Source organism: Buceros rhinoceros, unplaced genomic scaffold (genome assembly GCF_000710305.1).
Source record: "Buceros rhinoceros silvestris isolate BGI_N320 unplaced genomic scaffold, ASM71030v1 scaffold6166, whole genome shotgun sequence".
NCBI lineage: Eukaryota > Metazoa > Chordata > Aves > Bucerotiformes > Bucerotidae > Buceros > Buceros rhinoceros.
In genome coordinates, this window is record NW_010419195.1 from 16,209 (window position 1) to 27,254 (window position 11,046).

The 11,046-nt window shown below is 52.9% G+C and overlaps 1 protein-coding gene across 2 annotated transcripts in view; it reads left to right on the forward strand.

Annotated features, from left to right (window-relative positions):
- Positions 1-1,973: 1,973 nt before the first annotated feature.
- PTCHD2 (patched domain containing 2) overlaps positions 1,974-11,046 on the forward strand; it is a 17,483-nt gene continuing 8,410 nt past the window's right edge. For both annotated transcript variants that reach the window (XM_010138801.1, XM_010138802.1), the window contains exons 1-9: positions 1,974-2,901; positions 4,143-4,362; positions 5,953-6,089; positions 6,525-6,659; positions 6,884-7,044; positions 7,409-7,548; positions 8,300-8,445; positions 9,905-10,066; positions 10,477-10,638. In XM_010138801.1, coding sequence (XP_010137103.1) covers positions 1,974-2,901; positions 4,143-4,362; positions 5,953-6,089; positions 6,525-6,659; positions 6,884-7,044; positions 7,409-7,548; positions 8,300-8,445; positions 9,905-10,066; positions 10,477-10,638 — 2,191 coding nt within the window. The remainder of the gene's footprint in view (positions 2,902-4,142; positions 4,363-5,952; positions 6,090-6,524; positions 6,660-6,883; positions 7,045-7,408; positions 7,549-8,299; positions 8,446-9,904; positions 10,067-10,476; positions 10,639-11,046) is intronic.

Consider the following 11,046-nt stretch of genomic DNA (forward strand, 5'->3'; position numbering starts at 1 on the left):
TCCTGAATATTAAAGAAGTCTTAATGGAGCCTAAAACCAGCTAGATTTCTCGTAACCTTTCCAGAGACTTCAAAAGACCCCCCCTTTGCTTTCTTCTTGCTGTTGATCAGCCCTACGTGTGAAGGGGAAATCAACCCAGCAGAGCAGTGTGAGCTGCCCTCTGCTCACCCTATTTCTTAGCCTCCCGAGGACTGGAGGTCTGGCAGAATATGGTCTGTGGCCATCTGCCATCAGTGGTGCCCATCTGTTTTTGCACTGAGATTGCAGAGCAGGAGGAGGATTTAGCACACAGGCTTACACATGCCCTCTTGCACAGCGCTCTGCAGCCTGGCTGAGGTGGGTGAGCCAGCTGCATGAGCCTCACCACAGCGAGGTGGTGGGAGCGCCCTACTCTCATGCTGGTGGGAAGGGTGAGACCTTTTGAGGTAACATCAGTTGCAGATTGAAGCCACTGATCACGTTTGTGCTTGTCTCAGTGCGGGCAGGAGCTCGGAGGCAGGAGCTCGGAGGTTCCCTGTTCTCCACAGGCTCTGCAGTGCTGGGAGCACTCTGCCCAGTCTGACAGCACAGACGCTGTCAAGACCAGGATGAATCTTATGGGAGCTGCTGTAGCTCCCATGAGCTCCCTGGGGGCAAAGCCGCAGGCATCATCCAGGCCAGGGTCTTTGCTGTGACCCTTGTTCTTTGCATATCCCTCTTCTGCCAGGGAGCATTTCTGCATCGTTGCTTTTCCTCTCCGTCCAAGTTCAGGCAGCTCCCAGGTCCTCTGAGGACCTAGAGTTAAGGGGTGCTGGCGATTCTCCTTCCTGCTAATAGAAGTCCTGTTCAAATAGAAGCACTGGTTAGGAGCAAAGCTCCTAAATCGCTTCTGGCCTGTGTGTAAATGGCTGAACTGTCAGGGCCAGGCAACAAACTGAATCTGTTCATTCATTCAGTGAGCAGCAGCTGCTGGCTTTTTCCAGGAGCTGGGAAAGGGAGTAAAAGATCTGGGCTTTGCTCTCAGAGGAAAGCTGTGGCCTCCCGGCTTGGGAGGCTACTTTACAACACCCAGGAGGGACACACAGGAAATCTCAAGAACCTGCATGTGCTGGCACTCCCCTGTGAAGCAGACCCCTCCCAGAGAGTCTCTCTTTTATTTCCTGCCCAAGCACAGGCGGATCAGGGAGAGTTTCCTTCTGCGCATTCCATGGGGGCAGTAACTGCTTTTGCTTCCCAGTCGTTCTCCAGGAACTGGGAAAACTCACTTTATGGACGGTGTCCCACAGCGGGGTAAGAAAAGCAGGGCTGCTCAGCCCTTCCCCTTCCCGCGCTGGGGGTGGACAGCCCTTCAGGGACTAGAGCAGGGTCACTGAGGTCTCTGGGGGGTTGGTATGTGCGAGTGTGTGCATAGGTGTGTGTCTGCAGGTCCGGGTGCATGCGCTTCTGGTTCTGTGTGCGCACGCGTGCACGCTTTGTGGGAAAGATGAGTACAGCTATAAATAGCTGGGGGAGAATCTATTGTCCGTTTTAAGGAGGGGAAGATAGGTCTCTTGCATTCTTCATCTGGTAGCATGAACTGTTCCTGGGCACGAGAACCAGGTTAGCTGATGAAATGTTCCTGCTGCTGCAGTCTGAGCAGCATTCTGTGAATCCCCTGCCATCTCCGTGCCTGGTGTTCCTGGAGCCATGCAGAGCCCTCTTCTGCCAGAGCACTGAGCTCTGGGACTGTAGTTTGGACTTCTCTCCTTTCTGGTTCCTCTGCCAGGCAGGGTGTGGGATACCCCGTGGTGAGCCTGTTCTTTTGGTGGCTGTAGCCAGTCGGTGGGGTTTGGAAGGAGTCATGCTTTGCTGCTGGGAGTGCTGGAGTGTGCGTCCTGCCCCGGCTGTGCTGCTGAGACCCTTCAGCAGCTGCTAGGGATTCATGGCTGTGCATGGGGGCTCCTTGTCGGGCCTCACTGACTGCTTGTCTCTGCCCCTTTGTGCAGGTGCTGGACATGGACACAGAGGATGACCCCTTGTTACAGGATGCGTGGCTCGATGAGGAAGATGAAGAGGTAGCCTTCAGCTCCCGGAAGAGGCAAGAGGGTGCTCTGTTGTGTGGGAGAAGCCCATGCAGAGTCAGACCCCTGCCTGTCACACTGCCGGTGTCTGGCTTCTGGAATGTTGTTGGCTGGGTATTTACCAATCCATACTGCGCCAGCTTCATCCTTTTCCTGGGCTGTGCTATCCCTGCTGTGCTGGCTGCTGTCATGTTCCTCCACTACCCAGCCCTGGATATTGACATCTCCTATAATGCTTTCGAGATCCGCAACCACGAGTCCTCTCAGCGCTTCGATGCGCTTGCCTTGGCCCTCAAGTCCCAGTTTGGGTCATGGGGGAGGAACCGCCGGGACCTGGCTGACTTCACTTCTGAAACCCTGCAGAGGCTCATCTTTGAACAGCTCCAGCAGCTTCACCTCAATGCATCCCATCTCGGGGTCAGCGCGCGGGTCAAGCGTAGCACCCCAGAAGGCAGGACAAGCTCCCCCAAGCCCCATGCCCACCTGAACCCAGGAAATCGGACTTCCCGAATTGGGAGGGGTGCCCCACGCTGGGACTACTCCAGCACTTACATCAGTGCTAACACACAGACACATGCCCACTGGCGCATCGAGCTCATTTTTCTGGCTCGAGGGGACTCTGAGAACAACATCTTCACCACTGAGCGGCTGGTTACCATCCATGAGGTTGAGCGCAAGATCATGGACCACCCTCGCTTCCGGGAGTTCTGCTGGAAGCCCCACGAGGTCTTGAAGGACCTGCCCCTGGGCTCCTACTCCTACTGCTCCCCTCCCAGCTCCCTCATGACCTACTTCTTCCCCACAGAGAGAGGAGGGAAGATTTATTACGATGGCATGGGACAAGACCTTGCTGACATCCAAGGTGAGCGGAGGGCTGTGGCTGAGGGCTGGCGTGTTTAAGGTGTGCATCTCCTGCAAGTTGGGGCAGGCACTTACCGCTGTGCAGCTCAGAGGGGTGACTGCCTTGTGCAGAGACGAAGATGCTGCCAGGCTGTGCCTTGAGGAATTGTCTTTGCTGTGCCAGGGTCTCTTTTCAACCCTTTCAGCAAAGCCCCTGCAACTCTAGTCATGGGTTGCACAGAACCAACAGGTGAGCAGGAGGGACAAGTGAGGGGGAGTCCTGCATTGTATCGTAGCCTTTAGTGACTCTTGTCCCCTGTAAACGGCTTCAGGTAACTAGAGGAATGTCAGGTCTTGGACAAACAATACGGATGAGCTTCCCTGCACCATAAGGCAGATGAAAGAGGTCTGTGGGCTGCTCTGGAGCTTGGAAGGGAGCTTGTGAGTCACTAGCTGGAAAGGTTTCTGTATGGAGAGGAGGAGGAAGGCCCTGCCGCCTCCTCCCAGCTCCGTACCCTGTACTGTGCTCCTACCGAGCAGAGGCTCTGGATGGTGAAAAAGAGGTGAATCATGAGGAGTCTGTGGGTGTGATGTGGCTGTGGGATGAAGCCTCCATCTGTCTCCCAAGCACAGGCTACAGATGATAGCTGTCCAGGAGCCATACTGGGAGCAGGCAAAGAATTCACTCCATCTGCTCCAGCGTGAGTAACAGTTCTGTTAGTTTCTGGGTCTTTCTGGTGTGAACCCAAGGGAACCTGGATTTTGGGGGTAGACAGGCAGTGTCTTTTGCTCAGAACTAGCTGAGTACCTCCATCTCCTCATCGCTCACACCAACAGATGGTGGCGGTACCAGGTCATAGCAGAGCCAAGACTCCTTATATACCATGGACATTGTTTAGCTCTCCTGCTTCCCAGTGTGTTGGAACAAATATTGGCCCACTGTACAAGAACAAAGAGCATCTGGCAGTGGGAGTATTGATGGGGATGTTGCGTGCATTGCTGCTTTGGGGATCTCTGGTTCAGCTCACATCCCTGATGGGGAGCCGCACATAGGCAAGTGGAGTCACAAAGCGGAAGTGGAATGTGAGTCTTTGCAGCCCAGCTTTCCCCAGCCTTCCTTGCTCTCTGCAAGGCAGCAGCAGTCAGCACCACTCTGAGGAAAGACATGGTCACTCCCAGTTTCCCTTCGTAAGATTAGACCTTGTGTGTTGCCAGGTCGGTTAAGCAAGACCTAACAGAAGTGTTGCTGCTTTATCCCCGCAGGGTCTCTGGAGCTGGCCATGACCCACCCTGAATTCTACTGGTATGTGGATGAGGGCTTGTCTGTTGAGAACATGAAGAGCTCCCTGCTGCGGAGTGAAATCCTCTTTGGGGCACCACTGCCAAACTACTACTCAGTGGAGGACCGCTGGGAGGAGCAGCGCCGCAAGTTCCAGAACTTTGTCATCACCTATGTGGCCATGCTGGCCGAGCAGTCCACGAGGTGAGGGTGTGTGTGGGCAGGGCAGGTGCCTTGCTGGGAGTGGATGGGAAGAGGGAAAGGCAGAGACTGGAAAGGATGGTGCATTCCGTTGCACTAAAGGAGTGTCCCTTCAGGGTGTAAAAGTTCTGTCTGAAAGTTTACACTTAACATTTACGCAGGACAGCTTGCTCGGCTCCGACAGCCCCACAGCACTCAGTCTCACCTGGAAGACACCAAAGGCTTGGCATGCCAGCTCAGGCTGCTGGTCAGTCTTGAACAGTGACCACGGCATAATGCTCCAGGTGAAGGAGAAAAAGAATCTCCTTTGCCTTTGGGCTCAGGCACAGTGCCGTCGATGATGGTGGGGTGCATATGGCAGAAAACCACCCATATGCTTCCTTTTAATGCCAGTTCCTACTGCAGCAACATGCCAAGACATCAATAGAGACAATGAAAGGGAGCCAAAGATTGAGTCCAGCACCTGCCTTTCCACTCAGCCCCTGTCTGGCATTGGATCTGTTTGCCTCCATCTCCCATGTCCAATTTCACTGACTCCAACAGAGCTGCTTCTCTGCCTTCCTGGTCTGAATTTGGCCTCAGCTGGTCTGATGTGGGGGTGAAATGGCCCTTACTGAAGGCATCAACCTGTGGATCCAGTTCTGCTTTTGTTCATGCCAGTGTGATTCCTTCCATGAGTTCTTTGTACAGAGATGGGAGTCTCAGGGCGGGGGAAGTTTCAGGAAATGCAGGCCTTTTTCACCACCAGCTCTGTCTGGCTTTGGCTGAATAGAGCTTTGCTCGGTGCTTAAGAGGGAGCTGGTAAAATAGTGCTAAAAGAGTAGCCTGGTGTCCAGACAGCTGAGGGAAGGCAGTGAGTGTGTCCCAGTGTCGTGGACCCTTCTCAGCTTCCAGCTCTCTATGGCTCTGGATCTCAATAGCTCCCAGAAGGAAGGGATAGTGATCTTCAAAAGCAGAGTGAAATGCAGCCAGCCCTTGTCAGCCCTGCAACCAGGCAGCCGCAGGGTTCTCAGCAATGGGCTGGTAGAGTGGGTTGCGTTTATGGGAAGCTGAAAGGGATTTGGGGCCAAGACTCAGTTCTGAAGCTTGGATTCCTGATAGCCTCCTACGGTGCATGTGTTATTGTACTCCTGGTTAAATTATCTCGGATTACTTGCGCTCAGCCTGCTTCCTGAAGCAGAAGCTCATAAATCATATGGTTCCTGATAAGCTCTCACTCAGCCTGCATGTGCTGGTTATTATCTTTGTGCTTAATACAATAAGCAATGATTAGGATTCCAGATGGAATTGGCTTTGGAGGCTTCAGGAGCTGTCTGTAAGTGCCAAAGACCCACCATGCGCTGGACGAATTTTCAAAATTCTAGACCTGCTCTTTTATTTTTTTCCCTTCTTGTGTGAACTTTACCTCTAGCAGTGATGTTGTCCAACCTGCTCTCGCCACTCTGAGCTGTTTCCTCAGAAAACTGCCAGGTTTAGTAGAGCAGTGACCTCCTTTGGCTCTGGGGGAGACATTGTTCTTTAAATCCCCTGGCTCTGCTCCTCTACACTCAACTCAGCTTACTCCTCTTCCTTTCTTCGTATCTTCCCCCCTAGCAAAGTCCAGGTGCTTTATGGAGGGACGGATTTGTTTGACTATGAAGTGAGGAGGACTTTCAACAATGACATGTTGCTGGCCTTCATCAGCAGTAGCTGCATAGCTGTCCTGGTCTACATCCTCACCTCCTGCTCAGGTAGGCTGCAGCCGCGGCTGCCCGGCTCTCGCACAAATCCACATGTGCCGTGACTTCCCATGTCTGCGCAAGCCCCCGGAGAGGCTCCGATGCGCTGGCACCAGCCTGGCTTTGTGGCACAGCAGCGTGCAGAGGGTCATGCAGGTCTAATTCTCCAGAGCAGAGATCTGTGGACAGGGTGGGGGGACGGCTCACAGGAGAACAGGAGTAAGATACAAACTCCTGCCTTACTAATGCTGGTGTAAAGCTGATGTAATTTCATGGATGGGGCCCATGGGAAGGAGTCTGCAAATGGGTACTCTTGCAGCCTGGAGCTATTCTCTGTAACCAGCACACTCCTGGGAACCAGTATCCCAACAGGGCAGGTGCGAGGGGTCTGTTCTGTCAGGGGAAGGCCAGCAGTACTATTTTTTCCATGTCTCTTTCCTTCCGTAGTGTTCCTGTCGTTCTTTGGCATTGCCAGTATTGGGCTAAGCTGCCTGGTGGCTCTGTTCCTGTACCACGTCGTGTTTGGGATCCAGTACCTGGGTATACTCAACGGTGTGGCTGCCTTTGTCATTGTGGGGATTGGTAAGCACATCCTTACTCAAAACCTACCTGTGCTGCCTTGCCGTAACTCCTGCCTGCAGGAGAGAGAAAGGTGATGGTGGCAAATGCAGACTGAATTTTCAGGCCCTTTCCCTCCGTTTCCTGTAAGTGAAATATCTGCATGTCAGATGTTGAGGGGAAATGTGATTTTTAGCATGTGTCTCTACTGTGAGCAAAGTATCAAAATCTTCCTCCTCTTTTTCCAGGGGTTGACGATGTCTTTGTTTTCATCAACACGTACCGCCAAGCCACCCACCTCAAGGACCTGCGGCTGCGCATGATCCACACGATCCAGACAGCAGGGAAGGCCACCTTCTTCACTTCCCTGACCACGGCTGCAGCATATGCTGCCAACATCTTCTCTCAGGTACACTGCAGCTTTGAGATTTGGGGCTTTCTGTTTCTGCCAGAGGGCCTAACAAAGAGAGGGAAGCTGCCAGCACCATCTTTCTGTCCTCTCCTCCAGCACAGGGGCATGCTGGACTTAGCCTAGAGGGCTGTTCCTTACTGCTCTAAGGCAGTGGACACTCCCTCTGTATCAGCAGCCAAAGCGATTATTTCCTGTGCCGTTGATCAAACAGGATCCTGTGGCTGTTAGGCTCTGGTTCAGCTACTTATAGACCAGATTTGCTGACTGCCACAGCTGTGGTCAGCGTGTGCAGGTTCCTCCAGGTATCTCTTCCTAGCCTGGTGTCACTCCAGCTGATCCTACCTCCATGTCCTCTATATAGATACCAGCTGTGCATGACTTCGGACTCTTCATGTCACTGATTGTGTCCTGCTGCTGGGTAGCTGTGCTCTTCACCATGCCAGCTGCTCTTGGAATATGGACTCTTTACATGTCCCCACTAGAGAGCTCCTGCCAAACCAGGTGAGCCCTGGAGCCTCCTTGTATGGGTGGGTGTTTGTCCTGGAACTCATGGCCCAGGCAGTGTGCAAGTCCCTGCCTTATCTTCTCAGTTATCCTCGTCCCCCTCGGGCAGCTTGGCTTTGCCGTTCCCTGTTAGGCTAACAGAAGGGAAATTTAACTGCTGCCGTTCCAGATCGGAGCAAAGTGGAAGGGCCAGGTCCCAGTCTCATTCCCTTTGGTGTAAGCATAGGTGCTCCCAGTAGCTGACTGCAATGGCAGTCATACCTCTTTGCTGAATCCCGGGGAGTACTGGAGCCATTTGTGTCCTCACAGCACTTAGTGCCCAGCTAGATCCTCAGGCTGTGGAGACACGAGCCCTGTGAGGCAGACAGATCAGCAGCGCTCCTGCCTGCGAGCACAGGCAAGGCATGCAGATTTGTGAGTGCACGTTTCCCCACCCGCTGCTCTTCAGCAGTGCAGGTGACCTGGCCTGGTTTAATTCATTAGCTGGGAGATGAACTGCTGAAACTCGTGTCACTCGGTGCTCATGGCTCAGCCCTGCTCTGTGTATCCAGCCCAGCCTGCTGCTGCTTTGCCATGGCAGCTCAGCCCTGACCTCGTAGCCCTTAACCATGGACATCGCTAATGCCGGTGCCTGTTTTCTTCCCAAGTAATTGGAGCAGGCTCTTGCTGCTCTCCTTGCCACCAAAGGAGCCCACTGGTAACTCTTTGCAGGATGTGTGGCTTAAACTCATGCCTTTGTCCAATCCAGCTGTAGTCAGAAGTGCACCAGAAAGAGTGCCTTGCACCTGGCTGAAGATCTCTTCATTGGCTCCGAGGCCACCTCCAGAGCAGGCAGAGAGGCGCTTCCTTATCTCGATGATGACATCCCTCTGCTCAGTGTGGAGGAGGAGCCTGGTAAGAGCCCGCTGTGTAGTGCCCTCAGGGGGACCACACTGCCCTGTTCATCCTGCAGTTCTTGTCCCTGCCACTGGTCCATGCCTCAGTTTCCCTACTTTTGGGCTGGAGATGGTGCTGTCAGTGGAGGTTGTAGGAGTCTGAACTCATTAATGGCTCTAAGTTGCTTTGAGATCTTCAGTGAGTGTCAATATGTGCTTTCTAACTACTTTGCTAATCCTCTTGGGTCTAACGTGGATTGTACTTTCTGGCTGGAATCATCGATTGTGACATGGATGTAGTCATGAAACACCTAATCCATAGCACCAGGACAGCTCACCTTTTGAGTAAAGTGTTTTCCTCTCTTTCCTGCCATTCAGAGCACTGCATTGGGGAAGCTGGTGAGAGAACATTGTTATTCTCTAGCATCGCATCCTCAGAGCATCTCCGCTCTTATGGCATGAAGAAGGCAGTGACTTGCCTGAGACTACATAAGCAATCTAGAAAAAGAGCCCAGAAATTCCCTGTCTGTTGTCAGGAGATAATCCTTCTAGACCCGATCACAGATAAAGGTGCTTACAGGGTCATGTCGGTTGTAAAACTTGCTGTGATCCCTTGCTTTTAAAAGCTGCAATGGAAGTGGTCTGGGCAGTGAGCAGCTTTCAGGCCTAGCAGCAAACTGGAATGGGAGGCAAATGGATCAGCGGCTGAGAGCCCATCGATACCACAGCAGTGTGCAGGCTCCCTGCCGTAGACATCCAACCAGGCGTTGGCTCTGTACTGCAAGAGCTGTCTCCTTAGTGTGGCAGAGCCACGTGCAGTGGTCGTGTATGGAAATGACTCCGCTCAGGGGAAGGAAAGGAAGGAGTCAACAGGAGGGTGCTCTTCTCCAGGGGCCCCCAGGCATCAGGTAACTTGTGAAGAAGCAAAGCTTGTTCCAGTTGGTGACCACTCCTGGTTTGTGGGTGAGCCATACAGCACACCAGATACCCTTTGACCCCGTGACAGCAAATGCCTGCTTCTCACCTGCAGAGAAGTGCCCCAAGCATCCCTGAGCTGCAGTAAGGAGAGGAGATGGGAGCCAGGCTGCGTTCAGGAAGAGGTCTGCTGTGTATAATTAGCTGTAAGACATACGTAGTGGGACGGGGACAAATTTTGCTTGGCCCAAGAACCGTGCAGTGTCCTTGTGATCTTATGGACAGTGTTAGGGGGATCTGGCAGAGGAGGAGCAGCCTGAAGCATAGGCTGTGGACTGAGCTATGGATTTAGAAGCATAGCTGTCACGTGGCAGTGACTCGACAAAGGTGCATCCTGTGATATCCTGGAAAGCCACTGCCTCTGCCTGGGTCTTACCCCATCTCTTTAGCTTAAGCACGTTGTACAGCACCTTGCAGAAGATTTTGTAAAGGAGAGCAGAAGCTGTGAGAGACTCTCATGACACTGAGCGCTGAGTCTGCCTTTTATTTTTCTCTCTATCTAGTCTCCTTGGAAGTGGGAGATGTCCCCTTGGTATCTGTGATGCCAGAAAATCTGCAGCTTCCTGCAGAGAAGAGCAACCGGGGTCACTTGATAACTTATCTGCAGGAGCTGCTGGAACGCTGGGTGCTGTGGTCTGCGGTGAAGAGCAGATGGGTGATTGTGGGTAAGGAGCGAGGAGGGTATTCCATCTGCATGGATTTTAGAGGGTTTGACAGCTTCTGAGTCAGTCCCCAAGCCTTGATTATTAGTGACAAGAGAATGAGAAAAGGAATAGAGTAAATGGCTTCAAAATCAGTGGAAGACTGTCCCCAGAACAGTCCCTAGGGAACTGCATGAGGAACTCTGAGGCTTTTCCATATGTCTCCTTTAATGCAGATCTGGAATGGCAAGTTTTAGCGGGGTTTTCCAGGCGTGGGGCTCATTAGAGAAAGCCCAGCTGCCAGTGTGTTTTAGAGGCTATTCCTTTTTCCTGTTAAAAATACCATCTTTTTGCCACTCCCCTGCTGTCTGGGGATGTCCTAAGGGCAAGATGCGTGTAGGGTTGCACACACTTACCTGGGCTGCTTCTTGCAGGGATCTTCCTCCTTGTTTTGCTCCTGTCCGTATTCTTTGCTAGCCGCCTCCATCCAGCTAGCCGTGCTCCAGTCTTGTTCCGGCCAGACACTAACATCCAGGTGCTGCTAGACCTGAAATACAACCTGAGTGCTGAGGGCATCTCCTGCATTACCTGCTCAGGTGAGAGTGCTAGTCCCCAGACCATGGCAGGTGCAGCCTGGCTAAGCCCTGGGCTAGAGATGCTGAAATGTGAAATCATCCAAATACCTCATTGAGCATTGGATGGACCCTACTGAAGGGAGGTGCACATTGAAGGGAGTGGGATGGTGGAGCTGCCTGTAGGAGTGGGGCATTTGGAAAAGTATTCCCTACTTTAGCCGGGAGCTGCCTGAGTGTTTCTGCTGGAGCAATTCCTTCACAGTCCGTGAAAACTGACTGCTTTTACTCATAAGTGCTGGTCACATGCCAGTGACCAGCTGGGGGGGTCTCTGGCTCTGTGTTCCCTGCTTAGGGCTTGGTGCTCAGTAGCAGAGTCTGTGGGGTGCGCTCGCTGGTAGGTCTCCTTTCCTGCCGCTCTTTCCTCTCCTC